Genomic DNA, 27287 nt, shown 5'->3' on the forward strand with positions numbered 1-27287 from the left:
GCACTATATACCAGTAGCAAAAATTGTGGGTGCACGTAACCCCAATATATTCTTTGAATTCCCAGTCAGAAACTGGCACTATATGGCAGTAGCAAGAAATGAGGGTATTTGTAACCCCAATATATTCTTTGAATTCCCAGTCAGACAATGGCACTATATGGCAGTGGCAGGACTTGAAGGTATTTGTAACCCCAATATATTCTTTGCATTCCCAGTCAGACAATGGCACTATATGGCAGTGGCAGGACTTGAAGGTATTTGTAACCCCAATATATTTTTTGAATTCCCAGTCAGACAATGGCACTATATGGCAGTAGCAAGAAATGAGGGTATTTGTAAACCCAATATATTATTGGAATTCCCAGTCAGACAAAGGCACTATATAGCAGTAGCAAGAAATGAGGGTATTTGTAAACCCAATATATTCTTTGAATTCCCAGTCAGACAATGGCACTATATGGCAGTAGCAAGAAATGAGGGTATTTGTAAACCCAATATATTCTTTGAATTCCCAGTCAGACAATGGCACTATATACCAGTAGCAAAAATTGTGGGTGCACGTAACCCCAATATATTCTTTGAATTCCCAGTCAGAAACTGGCACTATATGGCAGTAGCAAGAAATGAGGGTATTTGTAACCCCAATATATTCTTTGAATTCCCAGTCAGACAATGGCACTATATGGCAGTGGCAGGACTTGAAGGTATTTGTAACCCCAATATATTCTTTGCATTCCCAGTCAGACAATGGCACTATATGGCAGTGGCAGGACTTGAAGGTATTTGTAACCCCAATATATTTTTTGAATTCCCAGTCAGACAATGGCACTATATAGCAGTAGCAAGAAATGAGGGTATTTGTAAACCCAATATATTCTTTGAATTCCCAGTCAGACAATGGCACTATATGGTAGTAGCAAGAAATGAGGGTATTTGTAAACCCAATATATTCTTTGAATTCCCAGTCAGACAATGGCACTATATGGCAGTAGCAAGAAATGAGGGTATTTGTAAACCCAATATATTATTGGAATTCTCAGTCAGACAAAGGCACTACAAAGGCACTATATAGCAGTAGCAAGAAATGAGGGTATTTGTAAACCCAATATATTATTGGAATTCCCAGTCAGACAATGGCATTATATGGCAGTAGCAAGAAATGAGGGTATTTGTAACCCCAATATATTCTTTGAATTCCCAGTCAGACAATGGCACTATATACCAGTAGCAAAAATTGTGGGTGCACGTAACCCCAATATATTCTTTGAATTACCAGTCAGAAACTGGCACTATATGGCAGTAGCAAGAAATGAGGGTATTTGTAACCCCAATATATTCTTTGAATTCCCAGTCAGACAATGGCACTATATACCAGTAGCAAAAATTGTGGGTGCACGTAACCCCAATATATTCTTTGAATTCCCAGTCAGAAACTGGCACTATATGGCAGTAGCAAGAAATGAGGGTATTTGTAACCCCAATATATTCTTTGAATTCCCAGTCAGACAATGGCACTATATACCAGTAGCAAAAATTGTGGGTGCACGTAACCCCAATATATTCTTTGAATTCCCAGTCAGAAACTGGCACTATATGGCAGTAGCAAGAAATGAGGGTATTTGTAAACCCAATATATTCTTTGAATTCCCAGTCAGACAATGGCACTATATACCAGTAGCAAAAATTGTGGGTGCACGTAACCCCAATATATTCTTTGAATTCCCAGTCAGAAACTGGCACTATATGGCAGTAGCAAGAAATGAGGGTATTTGTAACCCCAATATATTCTTTGAATTCCCAGTCAGACAATGGCACTATATGGCAGTGGCAGGACTTGAAGGTATTTGTAACCCCAATATATTCTTTGCATTCCCAGTCAGACAATGGCACTATATGGCAGTGGCAGGACTTGAAGGTATTTGTAACCCCAATATATTTTTTGAATTCCCAGTCAGACAATGGCACTATATGGCAGTAGCAAGAAATGAGGGTATTTGTAAACCCAATATATTATTGGAATTCCCAGTCAGACAAAGGCACTATATAGCAGTAGCAAGAAATGAGGGTATTTGTAAACCCAATATATTCTTTGAATTCCCAGTCAGACAATGGCACTATATGGCAGTAGCAAGAAATGAGGGTATTTGTAAACCCAATATATTATTGGAATTCCCAGCCAGACAATGGCACTATATGGCAGTAGCAAGAAATGAGGGTATTTGTAAACCCAATATATTATTGGAATTCCCAGTCAGACAAAGGCACTATATAGCAGTAGCAAGAAATGAGGGTATTTGTAAACCCAATATATTATTGGAATTCCCAGTCAGACAATGGCATTATATGGCAGTAGCAAGAAATGAGGGTATTTGTAACCCCAATATATTCTTTGAATTCCCAGTCAGACAATGGCACTATATACCAGTAGCAAAAATTGTGGGTGCACGTAACCCCAATATATTCTTTGAATTACCAGTCAGAAACTGGCACTATATGGCAGTAGCAAGAAATGAGGGTATTTGTAACCCTAATATATTCTTTGAATTCCCAGTCAGACAATGGCACTATATACCAGTAGCAAAAATTGTGGGTGCACGTAACCCCAATATATTCTTTGAATTCCCAGTCAGAAACTGGCACTATATGGCAGTAGCAAGAAATGAGGGTATTTGTAACCCCAATATATTCTTTGAATTCCCAGTCAGACAATGGCACTATATGGCAGTGGCAGGACTTGAAGGTATTTGTAACCCCAATATATTCTTTGCATTCCCAGTCAGACAATGGCACTATATGGCAGTGGCAGGACTTGAAGGTATTTGTAACCCCAATATATTTTTTGAATTCCCAGTCAGACAATGGCACTATATGGCAGTGGCAGGACTTGAAGGTATTTGTAACCCCAATATATTCTTTGCATTCCCAGTCAGACAATGGCACTATATCGCAGTAGCAAAAATAGTGGGTGTATATAGCCCCAATTTTATTGCTAGGGGACTTGCTGGGTATTTCTGGGGTGAAGGTGGGGGGGCACACCATTGGAACGGGGATCGGGGGTGTATATGTAGGGTATACGGGAATACACTGTCAGTGTATTCCATTCAGGATCCTGGGAAAGCTGGGTTGCGGCGATTGAGCCCGTCAGTGCCACGTTACACTGACAAGCTTCTCCCTGGAATTTAGCTCTTATAAGAGCTGTTGGTTGTCTTCTCCTTCCTATCCTAGCCTGTCCCTGCCTACCCAGAATCTAAGCCCTAGCTAGCTGGACGGAAACCTCCGTCCTCGGTGAATTGCAAGCTCAGAATGACGCGAACCTGGGCGGCGCTGTTCTTTTAAATTAGAGGTCACATGTTTTCGGCAGCCAATGGGTTTTGCCTACTTTTTTCAACGTCACCGGTGTCGTAGTTCATGTCCCACCTACCCTGCGCTGTTATTGGAGCAAAAAAGGCGCCAGGGAAGGTGGGAGGGGAATCGAGTAATGGCGCACTTTACCACGCGGTGTTCGATTCGATTCGAACATGCCGAACAGCCTAATATCCGATCGAACATGAATTCGATAGAACACTGTTCGCTCATCTCTAGTCCTGAAGTGAACAAAGACTTTCAGTAGATAGCCACCACCTTCTGATGCAGAGAAAGGGCTGCTAGTAGATGTACTGAGTAATGAGTTTCATGTTTTCAACACAAATTACAATCTATGTTCAAACAGTGACTAGGGATGTATAGAAGAAAGCAGAGACTGGTGGGAATTGCTCCTGCCTTTTACAGCTCACACATCTAATCAGAGTAAACAAACCTGCTCATAAGACATCTTTCTGTACTCCTTAAAGATGCTTACTAAGCAAGATTTGGTAGACTGGCAGATTTCTTCACTAAATGTGTGACATATGGGAATACACAAAGTCATGGATATGTAAAAATGCATTGCACTCTTAAAACTATCCATTGTCTATTGGATATACCAAAAAGTATGATTTGTGAAGTCAAACAGCACTGGTGGCATCCCCAATGCTGTGAGAGAACTCTCTCCAGCGCCACCTCCATCTTCTTCAGCAACATCCTCTTCACGTATCTTCGTCCGGCGCAGTCTTCAGACTTCTAGTCCTTGGGCTTAGGACAAAGCCGACTGCGCATGCCCGCCGGCCACGAGAAAATGGCCGCTTCCACAGTATTGTAAGCGGCCATTTTCTCGTGGTCGGTAGGCATGCGCAGTCGCCATGCCCTAGGCCTGATGCCTAGAAGTCTGAAGCATGCGCCGGAAGAAGACACGTGAAGAGGCGGTTGCTGAAGAAGATGGAGGCGGCACTAGTGAGAGTTCTTTTGAGAACACCCCCAGTGCTGTTTGAGCGCTGGGGCCCACCCCCAGTGCTGCGTGAGAACTCATTTGCATACCGACGAAAACTGGGATTTCAAGCAAACGGCGGCGTGGAGAAGACCACGAAAGGTAGGAGAAGAATAGCCTTTCTTAAGGCTATTCCTATGTGTTAATGAGAAAAAATGTACTTGAATGATAGGATCCCTTTAAATACATTTCAAAAATAAAATCTTATAATTTGCTTGTATTTCATTTACTTAAGCAAAAGTGTTGTTAACCCCTCAGATGCCGTGTTCACATACGAGATATCTCTGATCTTGTGATGTATGGTTCTCTGTATTATGATCCTCTGCAGTGATATTATATGGTGGTAATATTTAGTTGATGTATAGTGGTGTTATTGAGCAATTGCTCTTATGTATTTTATGGTGGTGATTAGAGATGAGCGAACAGCGAAATATTCAGTATTCGATATTCGATTCGAATAGCCGTTCAATATTCGACTATTCGAACGAATATCAAATCCCATTATAGTTTATGCGGAAAGAAAGTTTGTTTCAGGAGAACCCACTATTCGACTCAGGAGGGTCACCAAGTCCACTATGACACCTCAGCAAATGATGACAACACCTCTGGAATGCAACTGGGACAGCAGGGGAAGCATGCCTGGGGGCATCTAGTCCCAGTTTTACCCCACTATCACAGCCTATCAACTAGACACTTTTCACACTCAAAAAAAACCTCTATGGAAGTAGAAAAATACCTGGAAACCTTCTTTCCTCCCCAATTGTATGAACAGAAACCCAAATTTTAAGCTAAAGAAACCTTAACAAGCACCCCTTTAAATCACGTTGCCCATGACAACCACAGATGGAATAGGCAATGGAGAATCTAACAGTACCCACCCTGAACTGTCATTGTGTATGTGTGTGTGTGTGTGTGTGTGTGTGTGTATGTGTGTGTGAGGAGTTCATCACAAGGCTAACAGACCCAACTCCAAATGCTGCAGCACAAGCAACCAGCAGTCAGCCTAAGATTGTCTCTTCTTCAAGTAAGACACAAGATTCTTTGGAACCAGAACAGGAAAACCCAGTGATTGAGCCTTGCACCAGAAGTGTTTTTGGCCCTTGGGGTGAGTAGAGCCTTGTGCCCACAGTGTTTTACTTTTTTGCCCTTGGGGTGAGTAGAGTCTTGTGCCAGCAGTGTTTTACTTTTTGGTCCTTGGGGTGAGTAGAGCCTTACACCAGCAGTGTTTTATTTTTTTGCCCTTGGGGTGAGTAGAGCCTTACACCAGCAGTGTTTTATTTTTTTGGCCCTTGGGGTGAGTAGAGCCTTACACCAGCAGTGTTTTACTTTTTGGCCCTTGGGGTGAGTAGAGCCTTACACCAGCAGTGTTTTATTTTTTTGGCCCTTGGGGTGAGTAGAGCCTTGCACCAGCTGTGTTTTTGGCTCTTGAGGTGAGTTGAGCCTTGCACCAGCAGTGTTTTGGCCCTTGGGGTGAGCAAAGCCTTGTACCAGCAGTGTTTTACTTCTTGGCCCTTGGGGTGAGTAGAGCCTTGTGCCAGCAGTGTTTTACTTTTTGGCCCTTGGGGTGAGTAGAGCCTTACACCAGCAGTGTTTTATTTTTTTGCCCTTGGGGTGAGTAGAGCCTTACACCAGCAGTGTTTTATTTTTTGGCCCTTGGGGTGAGTAGAGCCTTGCACCAGCTGTGTTTTTGGCTCTTGAGGTGAGTTGAGCCTTGCACCAGCAGTGTTTTTGGCCCTTGGGGTGAGCAAAGCCTTGTACCAGCAGTGTTTTACTTCTTGGCCCTTGGGATGAGTGGAGCCTTACACCAACAGTGTTTTACTTTTTGGCCCTTGGGGTGAGTGGAGCCTTACACCAACAGTGTTTTACTTTTTGGCCCTTGGGGTGAATAGAGCCTTACAAAAGCAGTGTTTTATTTTTTGGCCCTTGGGGAGAGTAGAGCCTATCACCAGCAGAGTTTTAGGCCCTTAAATTGAGTTGAGCCTTGTAGCAGCAGTGTTTTAGACCGTTTGGGTGACCCCTAAAAAATTAGATTTCAGGCCCTTGGGGGGAGCCTTAAAACATAAATTTTCAGGCCCTTGGGGGAACCTAAAACATTAATTTTCAGGCCCTTGGGGGAGCCTTAAAACATTAATTTTCAGGCCCTTGGGAGGTGCCTTAAAACATTAATTTTCAGGCCCTTGGGGGAGCCTTAAAACATTAATTTTCAGGCCCTTGGGGGGGGGGAGCCCTAAAACATTAATGGTTTTTTTTTAAGTATTAAATTATGGTGAAGATGGTGTTGGAGGAGGAGGAGGACGAGTAAATTGTGTGTTGGCAGCACTACACCCCGCACCCCGCTTGATGTTGTGGCACTGCTGGCTGCTTCTCTCAAGTATATAATTGGAGTCGAGGTACTGTGGGCTGGATGCCGAGCTGGATTTCCACATCCTTGCCCCCTTCTTCTACTGACGAGGGGCACTGCTGGCAGCCCCTCTCCAGTAGCTGGACTGTGGACTGGATGCCCAGACGGATTTCCACATCCACGTCCTTGCCCCTTTGTGCTACTGATGAGGAGCACTGCTGGAAGCCCCTCTCCAGTACCAGGACTGTGGACTGGATGCCCAGCTGGATTTCCTTGTCCATGACCTCGCCCCCTTGTGCTATTGACAAAGGCACTGCTGGCAGCCCCTCTCCATTACCAGGACTGTGGACTGGATGCCCAGCTGGATTTCCTTGTCCATGATCTCGCCCCCATCCCTTGCTGCTACCCTGATGCATTATACGGCCTACCCTGCTGCTCTGTCTCATGGTGGCCTACAATTCTCACATACCTCTAGGCCTGACAACAGGCAGGGTGGTGGGGTAGGCTTACTCCTGTCACCACAGTGCATTTTTCAGTCCATTCCCCCGGTCCCCTCACTCACATTCTCCTCATTTGAAGTCCATGCTATCAGACTTTTCTGCCCACTCTCCTTACGTGTAGCCGTGATCTACCGTCCACCTGGCTCACCCTACCAATTTGTGGACCACTTTGCCTCTTGGCTTCCCCACACATCTTATCCAGTGACATTCCTACCCTCATCATGGGTGCCTTTAACATCCCTATTGACACCCCTCACTCCCCAGCTGCCTCACAGTTTCTCTCATTAACCACTTCTCATGGTCTCTCACAATGTTCTTCTTCTGCTACACATGTAGATGGAAACACGATTGATCTTGTCTTTCATCGACTCCTCACAGTTTCTACATTTTCTAACTCTTCTCTGCCGCTCTCTGATCATAACCTTCTGTCTCTCACCATCAGTGCCCTCTCCCCTTCACAAGATACCCCTACCCATCACACATATAGGAATTTGCATGCTATTGACACCAAGAACCTCTCAGATACTCTACAGTCCTCTCTGTCCCCCATCTCCTCAATCTCCTGTCCAAATCTGGCCACCAGTCACTATAATGAAACCTGTAAAAATGCATTGGATGAGGTTGCTCCCCCCTCCACTCGTAAAGTCCCATGTAGGAGGCAGCAGCCCTGGCACACGCCACAGACACGATTTCTTCAGCGCTGCTCTAGGTGTGCCGAACGTCTCTGGAAAAAATCACGCTCACCTGCAGATTTCCTCCACTTCAAGTTCATGCTTAAAACATATAGTTCTGCCCTTCACCTAGCCAAACAAGACTATTTCACCGCCCTCATCTCTTCTCTCTCCAGCAACCCTAAAAGGCTTTTTGAAACCTTTCACTCCTTACTCACAACCAAGGTACAGACGCCATTCACAGACCTTAGTGCTGATGACCTGGCCACGTATTTCCATACTAAAATTGATAAGATCCGTCAGGAAATTACTGCCCCAGGTGGCATTGATCCCACCACCTACCATAGCAATGATCCCCTCACCAATTGCACCTCAGACTGTCTATTCTCATCTTTTGAACCTGTTACAGAAGAGGAAGTCTCCCAGCTACTTTCTTCATCTCGCCCTACAACCTGCAGTAGTGACCCCTTCCCCTCACATCTTCTCCAATCTCTGTCGCCTGCTGTCACCACTCACCTTACTAAAATATTTAACCTCTCTCTCTCTTCTGGAATCTTCCCATCCTCCTTCAAGCATGCTGTTATAACTCCGCTATTGAAAAAACCCTCCTTGGACCTGTCCTGTGCTGCTAACTATCGACCCGTCTCTAACCTCCCCTTCATCTCTAAACTCTTGGAACGCCTGGTCTATTCTCGTTTAATCCGCTATCTCTCTGCTAACTCTCTTCTTGACCCCTTACAATCTGGTTTCCGCGCTCTGCACTCTACTGAAACGGCTCTCACAAAAGTCTCCAATGATCTCCTGACGGCTAAATCCAATGGCGATTTCTCTCTTCTTATTCTTCTGGACCTCTCTGCAGCTTTTGACACTGTTGACCATCATCTCCTCCTCACTATGCTCCGCTCAGTCGGCCTCAATGACACTGCGCTCTCCTGGTTCTCCTCTTATCTCTCAGACCGCACTTTCAGCGTATCATTTGCGGGCTCTGTTTCCTCCCCTCTTTCCCTTGCTGTTGGGGTTCCTCAGGGCTCGGTCCTAGGCCCCATGCTCTTTTCTCTCTACACAGCCCCCTTTGGACAAACCATCACCAGATTTGGCTTCAGGTACCATCTTTATGCTGACGACACCCAATTATACACATCTTCCCGTGACATCACCCCTGTACTCATACAGAACACCAGTGACTGTCTTTCTGCTGTCTCTAATATCATGTCCTCGCTCTATTTGAAACTAAATCTCTCTAAGACTGAACTACTACTGTTTCCACCATCTAATAGATCTGTCCCTGATATATCCATTGCAGTCTCAGGCCTTACTATAACTCCTAGGCAGCAGGCCCGCTGCCTCGGGGTCATGTTTGACGCAGACCTTTCTTTCACCCCTCATATTGAATCACTCGCACGTTCATGTCACCTCCACCTCAAAAATATCTCCAGAATACGTCCTTTCCTTACCAGAGATACACTAAAGACACTTATTGTCTCTCTGATTCATTCTCGCCTTGACTACTGTAACTCCTTACTAATCGGTCTTCCCCTCACTAAACTCTCCCTTCTACAATCTATTCTGAATGCAGCGGCCAGGCTCATCTACCAGGCTAGACGCTACAGCGATGCCTCTGATCTGTGCCAGTCGCTACATTGGCTGCCCATTCAATATAGAATAAAATATAAAGTTATCACCCTCATCCACAAGGCTCTCCATAATGCCGCACCTCCCTACATTTCCTCCCTCATCTCTGTCTACCGCCCAACACGTGTTCTTCGCTCACTCAATGACCTAACACTTACATCCTCTATTATCAGAACCTCCCACGCTCGTATACAAGACTTCTCCCGAGTTGCACCACTTCTCTGGAATGCTCTACCCCGGACAATCAGATTAATTCCCAATTTCTACATTTTCAAACGCAAACTATAGACGCATTTTTTCAGACAGGCCTATCACAATTCCTAATGCAAACCCTTCTTGATGCCTTTTCAGCCTAACATATTTGTCCATGCTCTATCCACATGTTAAAGGACACTACTAGTGACGGCCCATAAAGCTTTGTTTGTGTAATGGCTGCAACCTCTATTACAAAATTGTCTGAACACTGTATAAGCAATGCCGCCCCTCCTACCTCTTGTGTCACCCCCTCTACCTCATAGATTGTAAGCTCTTGTGAGCAGGGCCCTCAGTCCCATTGTGTGAAATGACGTTCTTTGTTTTGTATCTGTCTGTATCTGAACCCTACAAATTGTACAGCGCTGCAGAATATGTTGGTGCTATATAAATAAAAAAATTTATTATTATTATTATTATTATTATTATTATTATTATTAGCAGGTTCAGTGTATGTGTACACTGTTCTTGCAGTGTAGCTCTGAAAAGAGCTGTTGTTTCAGAATGTTTTCCTGCCTAGCAAAAGCTAATCCCTCTCTAGCCCTCAGCAGATCTCTGCCACTATCTCTCCAAGCCGCAAATGAGATGAACATGGCGGCCACTATTCTTATGAATCAGAGGTCACCTGATTTTGGCAGCCAATGGCTTTTTCCTATTTTTTTTTTTCAATGCCTACATTGTCGTAGTTCCTGTCCCACCTCCCCTGCACAGTTGTTGTTGCAAAAAACCGCCAGGGAAGGTGGGAGGGGAAACAAATTTTTACTGCGTTTGCCGCGTGGTATTCGATTGGAATTGAATATCTCGAACAGCCTGATATTCGATCGAATAGCTATTCGATCGAACGCTGTTCGCTCATCTAGTGATATTTTCTCATTGTGTGAAGGTTTTAGTTTATAGTAGAATTATTTGATCACTATTTGACTATATATACTGATATACTATTTTATAAATAATAATCTTTGTGACAGAATTCAATTATTTGGGGGGCCACACGGTGGCTCAGTGGTTAGCACTGCAGCCCTGCAGCTCTTGAGTCCCGGTGCTCAAATCCCGCCAAGGGCAGAAAACCATCTGCAAGGAGTTTGTATGTTCTCCCCGTGTTTGCATGGATTTCCATCCCATATTCCAAAGACATACTGATAGGGAAAAATGTACATTGTGAGCTCTATGCAGGGCTCACAATCTACATTTAAAAAAAAGAACCATATTAGATCATGTTTTCCAGATTACTCTATGTCTATGTTCTATGATGATAGATATGAGTTTGATAGTCTATTGAATATTTATTATTATTTAACTACCTAAAATGCCATTATTACACTTATTACGTATATTTATTTTTCATTTAGTTCTCAGATCAAAAAGGGGAACTAAACAATACCATTCTTATCCATCCCCTAATGTGCTTGGCATCACTGTGTCTGAACAGCCACTTCTTAAGGACCTATGAGAAAATAATAAGGACCTCATAGTAATATATGTAGCCGACTCCTCTCCATCATGTCACTCACTGGAATATGGTAGGTACTAGGTAAGGGGCGTTCACACTACCGTCGGTGTCCGACAGCTAGTGTCCGCTACTAATGTCCATGCAAAATCTTGTGCGGATATTAGCATCAGATACTAGCTGTGTTTACTGTTCGTGGGTGTCCATAAGTGTCCTTCCCAAAGATGTCCGACTTTTCAAGCGGACAGCAAAAACCTACATGTCGGGTTTTGCTGTCCATATTTCAGGGGTAACATGGTGGCTCAGTGGTTAGCACTGCAGCCTTGCAGCACTGGAGTCCTTGGTTCAATTCCTGTCAGGAACAACATCTTCAAGGAGTTTGTATGTTTTCCCCATGTTCATGTGGCTTTCTTCCCATTCTACAAAGACATACTGATAGGGAAAAAAAAAAGTACATTGTGATCCCAATAAGGGGCTCACAAGAATTCTTTTTAAAAAATGCCCCCAAACACCTAAAACTTTTCATTGCTAACTCTCTAATACTCCCTATCTCCTTCCTCAATAAATTAAAAAAGATCAAAATTCTTCTAAACCCTAAAAACACTAAAAAATCTTTTGGTTATTGTTGTGGATATCACAACAAGGGAAATTATTTTACTCTGATGTCTTTTCAGACCCCATGGTATAATAGCTGGAGGTCCAAGGGAGGTGACAAAAAAAAAATCTCCTCAACCTCCATTGCTTCTTTTGGGCCTCCTCCCACTGCCCAGTGCTCTATGTCTGCCTTCTGCCATCTGGTGCACTTCTGTGATGTTATGCACCCGGGGTCACTGCTGAGACCTAATCATGGAGCTCAATGGTGACTTCAGGCACATGATGAATGAGTGTAAATGTTTTTTTATTTTTTACACCTCCCCTGGGACTCCACCTATTATACTCTGGGATCTGAAGAGACCCAAGAGTGTAATAATTTACAGAGGCGGCCATTTTATTTCACTCGAGACGAATCCCAAATAGTTCCTTTTGGTTAAAATCAGAACATTTTGGAACATTGGTGTCAAACTGTTGTGAATCAATCCGCCCATCTTTATAGAGAAATAACATATCCCATCCTCAAATCCCTAAATGTTACATTCACACTAGGTTTAGTTACTCCTGTAAGTTAAGACTCTGAACTTTCAAACCACACCAAATTTTATAGGTTGTATAAAACCTGAGATACAGCTATTTGAAGTGGAATATCCTTTCATTGGCATGTGCTATATTTATATATACCGGCAATAGAGAGTGAATACCACTAGAAGGATTGGCCTGGTAACGCTTAAAGCATTGGAAAGCTAGGGAGAACGTTATCATTATTTTCCCCTAAAAGAAAATGCAATAGGTTAATATAGTATATTACAAAAATATTCAGCAAACTCCTCCCTACACAATAGCAAAAAAAAAAAAAAAAAGGTGAAATGACACAATTTAACCACAGAATTTTCATTGGGTAAACTGATAGAAGTGAGAAACCAATGGATTCCTGACCAAATTGAATAATGCCAAAAGTACAGTATCAATTCACAAATCTTGTATAATGATCATATATATTTTTATTAAGTCCTAATAATGTCACAGTTTTCACTATTATTTACTAAGTCCTTATTCACTAAGAAAAGGTCTTCTGTCTTGAAGTCGAATCCAAATGCCTTCTTGTGGACGAAGGATAAGCTCTCCTACAAGACCCAACTCATCTCGTGTTTGGTTCGCTTCAATCCAGAAATGACGTAATATAGTGGAGAGCACAACTTTTTCTTCCATTAAAGCAAAACGTTGACCTAGACAGGAATAAGTAAGGATAAGGAAACACATTGTGGGAATGGGACTGAGCTGCATCACCAGGCACATTACACAACGAATAGAGCTGTGCCTAAGAGACAATGAAGGAGGTGTGATGGACATCAATATCAAAGTCCAGGAAAGCCATTCTAGGCCAGGACCCCATGTAGTGTAAATGCTGTGATTTTGCTGTTATACAGTACTCTCTAAAGTGGATGGGGTTCTGGAAAATCCCATCTACATATTGAGGAAAAATATCTTCAGCGGACACACTGTGATTTCAAAAGCCATTGTGTTTTGTAAAACACAGCATGTCAATGATACCTACGGAAATGCTGGCGATTTGCACTTACATGAACATTATTTTCCCTGCGGAAGCTTTTTCCTATACTAGTAAAGCATACATTATCTCCAATTTTAATACAATGGATAACCCATTTAAGACACCTTCTAATTTATTTTATTAAAGAAATTTGTTTCTGTTTCTACTTATCAGATTGAGTTTTTACATAGAAGTCTACAGAAAGGGGAGGCAGAGGAGGAGGCTATTGGAAAAGACACACAAATAACTCCAGCTGATAATTAATTGATGTAACAATTTTGACAATTTTGACACTTTGCTCTTTAAAACTTATATGGTTCTGAGCCAAACATTGTTCTAATTCTCTAATCTCTTGATATGAGATATAACACTGATGAAAGCATGAGGACAACCACACAACAGGTCATAGGTTGACTTCTATTTTGTTCAGATATGTTAAGTATACATAACTATTAGTACTAAGCTATCTTTACTTACCAATACAATTTCGAAGTCCTGCAGAAAACGGAAGATAAGCATAAGGGTTGCGCCTATTTGTTGCTTCAGGAAAAAACCTTTCTGGCCTAAATTCTTCTGGCTCTGGGAAATATTCTGGATCTCGATGTAATGCATAGGGAACAATTAACACATTCACTCCTTTAGGAACCTTAAAACCTCCTGAAAAATATAGATATTTAATAATATTTCATGTGGACATATATTTGCTGTAGTGTTAAATGACTGACAATATGATACAAGACTCATACTGATAGTGCAGTCTTCACAAATAGTGCGGGCATAGAAAGGAACTGAAGGAAAGATTCGCAGGGCCTCCTTGATGACTGCGTCAAGATATCGCAGGTTCTTAATGTCTTCCATTGTGACAGGCCTGTCAGAGGAACCTAATAACAGAAAATAAATTTTAATTTAAAGAAAGCTTTTTTTTCATGTGAAATATTTCTGAATATCTTATAGAGGCCTTTTTCAATTAAAACCAAAAAAAAAAAATATGTATATATATATATATATATATATATATGTATGTATGTATATGTGTGTGCTTCAGGGGCGACATGGTGGCTCAGTGATTAGCACCACAGCCTTGCAGTGCTGGAGTCCTGGGTTCAAATCCTGCCAAGGACAACATCTGCAAGGAGTTTGTATGTTCTCCCTGTGTTTGCGTGGATTTCCTCCCATACTCTAAAGCAAAGCTTGAGGGGTATTGGGGAGATGTTGTCTGTTCTTTATGCACAGCCAAATGATCATTCACTTCATTGTTTACACTGCGTTTCCATAACCACGGCCCTGGGGATGATCTTATCTCTACGCCAAGGACAAGTGACGTAGCTCCCTGCTCTCAGAAGGGGAGGGGGAGCTGAGTTTTCGGAGCGAGCTTGTATTTCTGAGCCAGTTACCACCCTTTTCCAGTTATCAGGTCGGCTAATTAAATTTTGCTGATAAGGGCTGAGACAAGGAAGTCTGTTACATCTGTATGCAAACACAGACCTAAAACAGAGTTTATTGCAAACTGACTCTTGGTCCTATAGCATGTAAGATTGGGAATCTCATCACCTATCAAATCCAGCTCTACTACATCAGCTTCAGATTGTGCATCTTCCAGTGATACTGTGCAAATTTATGTACAACCATCCCTCACTACTGACCGCAAACAACATGTACTGCTATGAAGAGAGCTAAGCAGACCAAGTGAAACCCCACCCACCAATTTACCGAGAAAACCAGGAAGTGAACAGAGCATACAGCGTGCAGGTTGGTGAGTATGTGAGTTGGAAAAACCTCTTTAATAACCTCACTGACAGCATTATCAGAGGATTGCAGTACTCACTCATTATTATTGATGCCTTATTTGTTTAAGACCTGGACAAGTAAAGTTTTTTAAAACATTTTGAAATGGGGGAACTGGAATAAGCCTCATGGAGTTTATCGCCTTCCTCTGGATCAACACTGTAGGGGACTGTAGGGTTATTGGTTGGACTTGATGTACTGACATCTTCATCCAACCTCATCTACTATGTAACTATATAATAATATAAGATATCTGAAAAGAGGATAAGTATTTAACAAAGGTATTACAATAAGATAAAGTAGAATTATTTCCTATATTTCTAGCTTCATTTTTATCCTAAAAAATCAGGGCAAGTTTTTTGTCATTTTTGTTTCTTGTTTAAAGACTTCAAATATAAATAAAATTAAAATATCAAAAGACCGAGAATATCCAAGTCAGAGTCCCATCTAAACCAACTCAGATATTCATATGAAACCTATTCCCCATATCATTTTTCATGCTTTAGAACTTGCTCCATAGATCATACGTTGGTGTATCTCTGCCTATATATCATACTTAGCTATACCTTTCCTCATACATCATACTTAGTTGTATCTCTTGATGTTCAGGATACAATGTCAAAATGCTTTATGGTGAGGCACTGAATGTATAATTTGTCTTTTTGCTTCGTAGTGTTATTTCATGGGATCGCACATTTTACTATGCATGTATGCAACATATTAATTCAATTCTATTTAATGAACAGTTTATATTTGTAAAGAGCGGGGAAATTGCACAGTACACTGAATGTAGATGGAAATCCCACTGGGCGATGCGTTACAAAGAAATTCTTTGATGTTTTAGAAATTAAATACACATCACTCTGGCACTCTTTCTGGAGAGCAAAAGCTACATATTATTGAATTTTATTAATTTACTTTTATTGAATTATTGAGTAACAAAGGCAATAAAAACCATCTGTTTGCTGAATACCTTGTATGCAACATAACAGGGAACTCAAACTATTACGTCTGCCTTTTTTTTTCTTTTTTGCTGTTTTGCTTCTGATAAAAATTTGAAAAAAATTGATCAAAGCAATAAACATTCCCTAAAACGGTATAACTAAGAAGTAAACCTAGCCCTGCAAAAAAGACAACCTGTGCACCCCTGTACATGGAAATATAAAAAAGATATGGGTGTCTGAATATGGCAGCTTTTAGAAAAATACATTTTTTTTGCAAAGTTTTAGATTTTTTTTAAGGGTTTAAAATGTAAATAAAATATATAAATTTGGTATCCCGAGAATTGTGCTGAAACATGGAAAACAGGTGACTAGAGATGAGCGAACACTGAAATGTTCGAGGTTCGAAATTCGATTCGAACAGCCGCTCACTGTTCGAGTGTTCGAATGGGTTTCGAACCCCATTATAGTCTATGGGGAACATAAACTCGTTAAGGGGGAAACCCAAATTCGTGTCTGGAGGGTCACCAAGTCCACTATGACACCCCAGGAAATGATACCAACACCCTGGAATGACACTGGGACAGCAGGGGAAGCATGTCTGGGGGCATAAAAGTCACTTTATTTCATGGAAATCCCTGTCAGTTTGCGATTTTCGCAAGCTAACTTTTCCCCATAGAAATGCATTGGCCAGCGCTGATTGGCCAGAGTACGGAACTCGACCAATCAGCGCTGGCTCTGCTGGAGGAGGCGGAGTCTAAGATCGCTCCACACCAGTCTCCATTCAGGTCCGACCTTAGACTCCGCCTCCTCCAGCAGAGCCAGCGCTGATTGGCCGAATTCCGTACTCTGGCCAATCAGTGCTGGCCAATGCATTCTATTGGCGTGATGAAGCAGTGCTGAATGTGTATGTTTAGCTCAACTACACCGGTGGAGTAGTTGAGCTAAGCACACAGATTCAGCTCTGCTTCAATCAGCGCTGGCCAATGCATTCTATTAGCTTGATGAAGCAGAGTGTGCACAAGGGTTCAAGCGCACCCTCGGCTCTGATGTAGCTGAGCCGAGGGTGCACAAGGGTTCAAGCGCACCCTCGGCTCTGATGTAGCAGAGCCGAGGCTGCACAAGGGTTCAAGTGCACCCTCGGCTCTGATGTAGCAGAGCCGAGGCTGCACAAGGGTTCAAGCGCACCCTCGGCTTTGATGTAGCAGAGCCGAGGGTGCACAAAGGTTCAAGCGCACCCTCGGCTCTGATGTAGCAGAGCCGAGGGTGCACAAGGGTTCAAGTGCACCCTCGGCTCTGCTACATCAGAGCCGAGGGTGCGCTTGAACCCTTGTGCAGCCTCGGCTCTGCTACATCAGAGCCGAGGGTGCGCTTGAACCCTTGTGCACACTCTGCTTCATCAAGCTAATAGAATGCATTGGCCAGCGCTGATTGGCCAATGCATTCTATTAGCCCGATGAAGTAGAGCTGAATGTGTGTGCTAAGCACACACATTCAGCACTGCTTCATCACGCCAATACAATGCATTAGCCAGTGCTGATTGGCCAGAGTACGGAATTCGGCCAATCAGCGCTGGCTCTGCTGGAGGAGGCGGAGTCTAAGGTCGGACCTGAATGGAGACTGGTGTGGAGCGATCTTAGACTCCGCCTCCTCCAGCAGAGCCAGCGCTGATTGGTCGAGTTCCGTACTCTGGCCAATCAGCGCTGGCCAATGCATTCTATTAGCCCGATGAAGTAGAGCTGAATGTGTGTGCTTAGCACACACATTCAGCTCTACTTCATCGGGCTAATAGAATGCATTGGCCAATCAGCGCTGGCCAATGCATTCTATTAGCGTGAACTGAGTTTGCACAGGGGTTCTAGTGCACCCTCGGCTCTGCTACATCAGATTGCTACATCTGATGTAGCAGTGCCGAGTGTGCATCAGATGTGTAGTTGAGCAGAACTGGCTCAGCACTGCTAAGTCTCTGCATTCGCATAGGAATGCATTGGCCAGCCTTCGGCCAATCAGCGCTGGCTCTGCCGGAGGAGGCGGAGTCTAAGGTCGGACCTGAATGGAGACTGGTGTGGAGCGATCTTAGACTCCGCCTCCTCCAGCAGAGCCAGCGCTGATTGGCCGAATTCCGTACTCTGGCCAATCAGCACTGGCTAATGCATTGTATTGGCGTGATGAAGCAGTGCTGAATGTGTGTGCTTAGCACACACATTCAGCTCTACTTCATCAGGCTAATAGAATGCATTGGCCAATCAGCGCTGGCCAATGCATTCTATTAGCTTGATGAAGCAGAGTGTGCACAAGGGTTCAAGCGCACCCTCGGCTCTGATGTAGCAGAGCCGAGGGTGCACAAGGGTTCAAGTGCACCCTCGGCTCTCCTACATCAGAGCCGAGGGTGCGCTTGAACCCTTGTGCAGCCTCGGCTCTGCTACATCAGAGCCGAGGGTGCGCTTGAACCCTTGTGCACACTCTGCTTCATCAAGCTAATAGAATGCATTGGCCAGCACTGATTGGCCAGAGTACGGAATTCGGCCAATCAGCGCTGGCCAATGCATCCCTATGGGAAAAAGTTTATCTCACAAAAATCACAATTACACACCCAATAGAGCCCCAAAAAGTTATTTTTAATAACATTCCCCCCTAAATAAAGGTTATCCCTAGCTATCCCTGCCTGTACAGCTATCCCTGTCTCATAGTCACAAAGTTCACATTCTCATATGACCCGGATTTGAAATCCACTATTCGTCTAAAATGGAGGTCACCTGATTTCGGCAGCCAATGACTTTTTCCAATTTTTTTCAATGCCCCCGGTGTCGTAGTTCCTGTCCCACCTCCCCTGCGCTGTTATTGGTGCAAAAAAGGCGCCAGGGAAGGTGGGAGGGGAATCGAATTTTGGCTCACTTTACCACGCGGTGTTCGATTCGATTATGGCGAACACCCTGATATCCGATCGAACACGTGTTCGATAGAACACTGTTCGCTCATCTCTACAGGTGACATGTCATTTTGGATGCAAGGTGAACGTAAAATATAAAAATGAAGGACGTAAGAAAGTCACACAAATGTACTCCAGCTTCAAAACACATTTTACAGAATAATTGCAACTTATTCTGAGGGATATACCCTCAAAATGGAGGAACCAGTTGCGTACTCCTTTCAGTGGAATGAAATGCTGGTACTAAGACGCTGCCCTACAAATTCGGTGACTAATACCTGATTACGTATCATAAAGGCGTAAGACAAAGTAACTGATTGTGAAATCTACAAGGTCTCATATGCCTAATTAGCGCGGCAATGCTTGGTTCGTTATATTTCTTTTGATTCATTTTACAGAATAATAAATGGTACTATTATGAAGCAAATATTAAGCCTTCATATGACTTTGTGAACGGAAAAATAAAAGATATATATGGGGTTTGGAAGGCGGGGAGTCAAATACGAAAAATCGAAAATCAAAAAATGTCACCAGCAGAAAGGGGTTAAGACTAGAGATGAGTGAATACTATTCGAAACGGCAGTTTCGAATAGCACGCTCCCATATGAATGAATGGGCGAAGCCGGCACGCAGCCAGCTCCGGCGTCCGGCTGCTTAACCCCCTGCGCACCAGCCCCTCTAATTCATTCATATGGGAGTGTGCTGAAGTTTTGAATAGTATTCAGTCATCTCTAGTTTAGACCAGTCCGTACTGTGCAGCATTGAGACACAAAATAAAGATGTATAATTTACAGTATAATTTACAGTAAAAGGTAAAACTGTGATGGGCTGCAGTACTGAGTGCTGGAAAAGAACGAATACTTAAGCTCCATTGACATGATTTTACTCTCCACTTTTATTCTCCATGACATGACATGACTTTGATTGAGAACCAAAGCCACTTCTGAAGAAAATACAAGTGAAATACAATTAAGCTATCAGATATGAGATCCATCGGTATCTTTTTGGAAGGTTTTTCAGTAATTCGGGCTTCTAATGGAATGTGTGGGTTGTTTAAATACTCAAGTCCATAAACTCTAATAGACTAGAAAATGAGAACAGTGTCAGCATTAACCTTTGCCGCAGTCCCTGTAATGGGTTCCCTTGATACCTGCTCAAATTAGAGCTTTCATTATGCTGTATTTATAGAATTGAAGAGTTTTTTCAGGCTAAATAATTCATGAAAGATCAGTAGGTGTTCAACCCAAGCCCGATCAGCTGCTTGAAGAGGTTGCAGTTTTTGAGTGAGTGATGCAGCTTCTACACTACTTTCCAAGTACTTAACTTTTGTGCAGTGTTTGCCGTTGAAGTCCTTACAAGGAAAAGCAGTGCTCAGGGAGTGACAATGCTGCTTCAAACAGGTTATCTTGAGTCCTAGAAAACCCATTTAACATATTTCCTCTTTGCAGAAAATATTACCTGTAGGCACACAGCTAAGGCTGAGTTCACATCTGCATCTGGTATCCATCTGCTTGGTGCAAAAAGATTCCAAAAAGATTTCCAAACCGTTACACAGCAGATACCCAAATCCGTTTTTTTTTTAGACAGATTAGTCAATGGATGTTTGTTCAAAAAAACTGACTGTTTGTGTGAGGGGGCATTCACACTTGCGCCCAGTGTCCACCTGTGCCATTCCGCCGGGTTTCCGTCCTTAGCCCCAAGTGTGATGGTGTGAACCTAGAGGGCGCTGTAGAGTGACCAAAAACAGGGTTAAGGCCGGGGCCCCACAGGACGTAAAAGCAAGCGTTTTACAGTGCAAGCAAAGGGGATGGGATTCATGCGAATCCCATGCCCACTTTGCGGAAGAAATCACAGTGCGGACACGCTGCGATTTGCAAAGCTGTTGCGGCTTTGCAAGTTGCAGCATGTCAATTATATCTACGGAAATGTCGGCGGCTTTCCTGTAGATATAATGTTAAGAGAAAGTCCGCAGAGGAAAACTCCGCAAACATTCTGTTGAAGGCGCTGCAGAAAGAACCGCAATGCGTTCACGCAGCAGTTCTTTCCGCAGCACTTTAGCGCTGCGATTACAGCCCGTGGGGCCTTAGCCTTAAAAGGACTCTGACCACACGCATACCTCAGAGAAAGGGGCTCAACTCCAGAGGGAGTGCACACAGCAGGGGAGTGCTGCTGGTGACCAGCAGGTGCAGGTGGACGGTGAACCAGTTGGAGACAGACAGGGAGGTCTGTCCCAAGACGACTGGTATCCAGAAGGAGCCCAACTCCAGAGAGGGAGTGATGCTTGTGACCTGCAGGAGCAGGTGGACTGGACCAGTTGGAGACAGACAGGAGGACTGGATTCCAGAAAGGACTTTGTGACTGATGAGAAGAAACCTCAGAATATCTTGCCCCAATAGATTAGTTAGGGTTCAAGAAGTGAGGTATTGCCCTGTGTGTAGGCTAGGCTGTTTTGTTATTTTTGTTCCTGTATAAGCTGAATAAAGCCACTTATTTTGTATTGCATCACCTGATACGCTGTTTGTTTGGCACCCAGCACCTCCAACACCTCTGTAAACCCAGGAAAACTGCTACCTTTGATGCTAAATTACCCCCAATAGTCACACAAGACACTGAACTGGAGTCGGCTTCCCGGTGGTCTGCTTTAAAACCCCTGCATGTCCAATTTTGTGTCCTGCCGAAAAACCCCATTTGCCTGCGGAGAGGCTGCAGGCAGGAATGAGTTTTAAAACTGACCACCGGGAAGCAGTGGCACAGGGTGGACAGCGGACGCAAGTGTGAATGCCCCCTAAGTTTGTATTCCGTTTCTGTCCGTTTTTGACCAATCCTTTATTTTCTTCCCCCTTCTTCATTCTGTGCATGCACAGAGAGAAAGATGAATTGTAAAATGGACACAAATGGATTGCTATTCGTTTGTAATTTGTTCGTAATCAGTTTTCCATAGACCTCAAAGCTAAATAAAAAACGGATTGGTTGCTGTCTGTCAGGATTCCTTATTTCTAGTACGGAGACGAAGTCCTACAAGTTCAACCTTTCTCTCTGCACAAAAAAGCGGAAACCAGATGGAAATGGCACAAGCTGATACATGCGGATTACTTTTAAAATCCATTGAAATCAATGGGTTTTAGGGTGCATGCACACTACGTAACGCCGGGCGTGTATGAGAGCCGTACACGCCGACATTACGGCAGACTGCCGAACACTTCCCATTCACTTCAATGGGAGCGCTCGTAAACGCCGCTGTTACAAGCGCTCCCATTGAAGTGAATGGGAAGTGTTCGGCAGTCTGCCGTAATGCCGGCGTGTACGGCTCTCATACACGCCCGGCGTTACGTAGTGTGCATGCATCCTTAATCTGAACCGTTCAGAATCAGTTTTTGAAGATTTCAAATACTGATTTCAAACAGATTTGCTATATGCAGATGTAAACCGGGCCTAAGAGTATATATGTATTATACCAAGCAATGCTATGGTTTTCTATCTCATAGAGACTTTTTACAATTATATTATATTTGACCTCATGATGTAAAATAAGAAAAAGTGTAGACTGGTATGAAGACTAGAAATAAGGTAAAGGAAATAGAAGCGGAATAACAACATACCAAAGACTTCATCTAATTCTTTATGGACTTGTAGTTGTGCCTCTGGATGAGATCCCAGCAAATATAAAGACCAGTTCAGAGCAGCCGCTGTTGTATCATGGCCCTGTTAAAAGCATAGAAATCTGTGTCATATTGTTAACTATGGAATTGGAGCAGAAGAACTGTTCATGATAGATGTGCATTACTTATTAGCAAAGAAAACATTACTATTGACCATCTTATGACCTCGTATTGGCTCTGCATTTATTAGAACCTCTATTGAAAGTACCTGCAAGCCCTTGCCAGGAGAGGTGACAGGCCCTCTTTGATGTATGTTAAATTTTATTACATTTTTTCCAAGAATACCTCAAACATAAAAGTATCGACTTCTTCCCGGATATCCTGGTAACTTAATGCATTCCCCATATCATCTGTTGCCTTCAGAAGCATATCTAAGAAAGCACTCCGCTTCTTTCTTTTCATGGGGTCTCCTTCACTGGTTAGGTTTTGGCCCTCAGAATGATGTGTCTTCAGCTCTCTTGCTCTTTCTTGAATGACCTTATTAATGGAAAAAAAATTTAAGAATGAGTTTTATGTATTTAGCTGTTATATTCACACCATAGTGACATATCATGTGACTGCTTAGAGGGGCTGCCCAGTTTCCGCAAATAAGTCTCATTGTTCATGTAATGTCTTCTCCGTGCTGCCGTTCGGTAGATATCCCGTTTTTTTTTTGGTATGCAAACGAGTTCTCTCGCAGAACTGGGAGCACTGTTTGAGCACTGGCGCCTTCCTCCAGTGCTGTGAGATAACTCATTTGCATATCGACGTAAACTGAGATTTCTACCGAGCAGCGGTGCGGAGAAGACATCAAAAAGTAGGAGAAAAAAATAGCCTTTCTTAAGGCTATCCCTACGTGTTAGTCACAAACAATTGTGTTTTAATGATAGGATCCCTTTAAACCATATTCTAGCTAGTCACATTGAGTGTGACATAAACAGTGTCTAAACACATAACACGTGTGGTATAAAGTATACAGGTGCAAATGTAACTATAATTTAGGAAAATCTCCCCCAATGTATCTGACTAATCATCTCTCTACATCACTATGGTATCCTCATATGGTATATGGTGCCTCATCTTACTTTCCACCTCTGAAAGGGTTGGATTTACGTCTAATACATATAATTAGAAATAACAGTCTGTAGGTTTCTTTTGTATTTGGAAATTGGAGGAAGTGAACCAGGCACTTGCTTAGCCTTTTATAATATATTTAATAATAGATATAATTAGTGTCTATTCCAATAATTACATTAATTACAAAGTACCAGTTTCATCTGTTAGGGTGCATTCACACTGAGTAAACGCTAGCTTATTCTGAACGTAAAACACGTTCAGAATAAGCGGCGTCTAAAGCAGCTCCATTCATTTCTATGGGAGCGGGGATACGAGCGCTCCCCATAGAAATGAATGGGATGCTTCTTTCACTCCGTGCAGTCCCATTGAAGTGAATGGGGAGTGCCGGCGTGTACGCTCCGGCATGAGCAGAGCTTGCCGTATACGCCGGCACTCCCCATTCACTTCAATGGGACTGCACGGAGTGAAAGAAGCAGCCCATTCATTTCTATGGGGAGCGCTCGTATCCCCGCTCCCATAGAAATGAATGGAGCTGCTTTAGACGCCGCTTATTCTGAACGTGTTTTACGTTCAGAATAAGCTAGCGTTTACTCAGTGTGAATTCACCCTTTAGTAGTAAAAGTGGATTCTAGTTAGGTACTAATAGAGAGCCATGCCCTGTGAGCGCTCATAACAATGTGTACGGCTTCTATTGTCAGTGTCATTTAGAGTACATACTCCTGTCCATTGTATAATGTAGGTCACATCAACACATTAAATTGCCTATTTTGTAAAGGATATCTTTCCATTGATAAAAATGTATATTAGTCAGCAGCAGAACTATAACGGAATAATTCAAGTCTTTGGGAGACCTGTATGGTGGATGTAGAGCAATAAACATGTTCCGTGTTTTTCCTCTATGCTTTTTTTTTAACTTTATGTATCGTGCATCCAAAACCAAACACCCATTGGGTTCGAGAAATATGGTATATCCAACTATACATTTACTTCAAGCAGTTTTTACTTTCATGGTTTAAAAAAACTATATATAACATTCCAGAGAATATGAAACTTGAAGGGTTTGAGAATTGGGATAAGAAGGGATTACTATTGTCACAGGTGAATCAAGATTCTGTTTTGAAGTCATTTGAACAAGAGAGGCATTTGATACAGCGAAGTGCAATTTTTTTTTTTTTTTTAGTATCTTCCATTGAGACCAACTTTAGTGAAAAGGAACTTTAATTCAGCCGCTGCTTTTCCAATCTTTTGTGTATTATATTTAATGAAGTGGTATTCCATATGGGACCTCGTGGTATTGTGAGATAAAAGGGTAGGATAATGGCATTTAAAAGGTTAAGGCTAAGGCCCCAGAGTTTTCCTCCACGGACTGTCTGTTACAATTATATCTACAGGAAAGCCACTGGGTTGAGAGGTTCAGAAGTCTCATTGACAGTTACAGGAATTGTGCGATTGCAGCGATTGCCTCAAAAGGTTGTGCAACAAAATATTAAGTTAAGGGAACCATCATTTCTGTCCAGGCCGGTCTCATGAATTTTATTTTATTTTTTTAAATTATGTTGAAGCAAAAAGCAATGTCTGACTTTCATTTTTTCATTTTCATAGAATTTTTATTTTTTTATTACTTTTGTCAGATTCAAGTGATTTCTTTGACCCTTGTGGGGTTTTTCTTTCATTAAACGAGGGCTACCAACAATTTTGTCCACGTGTGTATGTCCCAGACTTCCTTAAATCACTGCACCTGCGCCAAGGACTAGCATGACGTATCTCAGTCAGGTGGATTCAGTGCTCAATGGTGCACATGAGCAGTGGCAGTCAAGTCAAATTTTCTAACTTTGGGGGAGTTACATTTCAATTTTCACCTCGGGTAGCAGAAACGCTAGAATCGGCCCTGTTTCTACCTAAAATGCATTTTTATAAAGATCTTGGCTCCTCACTTTTTTCAGCAACTTTTTCTCTCCTACAAAAGCGTCCCATTCTATGCCACCCCCAATTCTGTATCTGATGTATGGAACATTTCTTATTATTACTCTATGTCAGATATAACTTGTCATAACTATAAGAAATGGAAGATCCTAATAAGTAGCGTCCCTAATAGAGATGATCGAACACTAAAATGTTCGAGGTTCGAAATTCGATTCGAACAGCCGCTCACTGTTCGAGTGTTCGAACGGGTTTCGAACCCCATTATAGTCTACGGGGAACATATACTCGTTAAGGGGGAAACCCAAATCCGTGTCTGGAGGGTCACCAAGTCCACTATGACACCACAGGAAATGATACCAACACCCTGGAATGACACTGGGACAGCAGGGGAAGCATGTCTGGGGGCATAAAAGTCACTTTATTTCATGGAAATCCCTGTCAGCTTGCGATTTTCGCAAGCTAACTTTTTCCTATAGGAATGCATTGGACAGCGCTGATTGGCCAGAGTACGGAATTCGACCAATCAGCGCTGGCTCTGCTGGAGGAGGCGGAGTCTAAGATCGCTCCACACCAGTCTCCATTCAGGTCCGACCTTAGACTCCGCCTCCTCCGGCAGAGCCAGCGCTGATTGGCCGAAGGCTGGCCAATGCATTCCTACATCTGATGCCGGTCAGCCCATCTGATATAGCAGAGCCGAGTGTGCACACTCGGCTCTGCTACATCAGATGTAGCAGAGCCGAGTGTGCCGGTCAGCCCATCTGATATAGCAGAGCTGAGTGTGCCAGCGCTGATTGGTCGAATTCCGTACTCTGGCCAATCAGCGCTGGCCAATGCATTCCTATGGATTCCTATATCCACACTCGGCTCTGCTACATCTGATGTAGCAGAGCCGAGTGTGCACACTCGGCTCTTCTATATCAGATGGGCTGACCGGCATCAGATGTAGGAATGCATTGGCCAGCCTTCGGCCAATCAGCGCTGGCTCTGCCGGAGGAGGCGGAGTTTAAGGTCGGACCTGAATGGAGACTGGTGTGGAGCGATCTTAGACTCCGCCTCCTCCAGCAGAGCCAGCGCTGATTGGTCGAATTCCGTACTCTGGCCAATCAGCGCTGGCCAATGCATTCCTATGGATTCCTATATCCACACTCAGCTCTGCTACATCTGATGTGCCGGTCAGTCCATCTGATATAGCAGAGCAGAGCAGAGCCGAATTCAATTCTGGATTTTCCTGAGTCCAGAAGCGCAGTTACAATGTCCCCATTGACAGACACCTGGCACATCTGTGTTCTGTCAGGATGAGATGGCGTGGCACTGCAGACAGGGTGTGCAAACAGGGAATAGCGGTGAGCCACACTACAGTCCATGGGCTCTGTATTCACAGAGCAATGTGCTGCTATGTGCCCTGGTGTATGACACCTCCAGCAGACTATTTGTTGTGGCTGCATTTTATAAGGGACTTCCAGCTCCTCCATTTTTTTGTCCAGAGGCATCTGTCTCCGCTCTCCCCCTGGTTTATACCCCCTTTTACTGGGTTCAGCGTGAACTTTGGGGTTAACCAGAGGAGATTTCTCCTTACTTGGCCACAAGACAAAGTTCTCAGCAGTGGAATATCTCTCCACCAGGTCCACCAGACTGTCTGCACCTTGTGGGTTTCCCTGGACAACCC

At 43.2% G+C, this 27287-nt stretch overlaps 1 protein-coding gene across 1 annotated transcript in view; it reads right to left on the bottom strand.

Moving 5' to 3' along the window:
- Positions 1-12829: 12829 nt before the first annotated feature.
- LOC142184290 (cytochrome P450 4V2-like) overlaps positions 12830-27287 on the bottom strand; it is a 39152-nt gene continuing 24694 nt past the window's right edge. Inside the window, exons 7-11 of the mRNA XM_075259075.1 lie at positions 22928-23119; positions 22583-22685; positions 14075-14209; positions 13806-13985; positions 12830-13005 (exon numbers count right to left, since the gene is read on the bottom strand). Coding sequence (XP_075115176.1) covers positions 12830-13005; positions 13806-13985; positions 14075-14209; positions 22583-22685; positions 22928-23119 — 786 coding nt within the window. The remainder of the gene's footprint in view (positions 13006-13805; positions 13986-14074; positions 14210-22582; positions 22686-22927; positions 23120-27287) is intronic.

The sequence above is a fragment of the Leptodactylus fuscus genome, chromosome 1 (assembly GCF_031893055.1).
Source record: "Leptodactylus fuscus isolate aLepFus1 chromosome 1, aLepFus1.hap2, whole genome shotgun sequence".
Taxonomy (NCBI): domain Eukaryota; kingdom Metazoa; phylum Chordata; class Amphibia; order Anura; family Leptodactylidae; genus Leptodactylus; species Leptodactylus fuscus.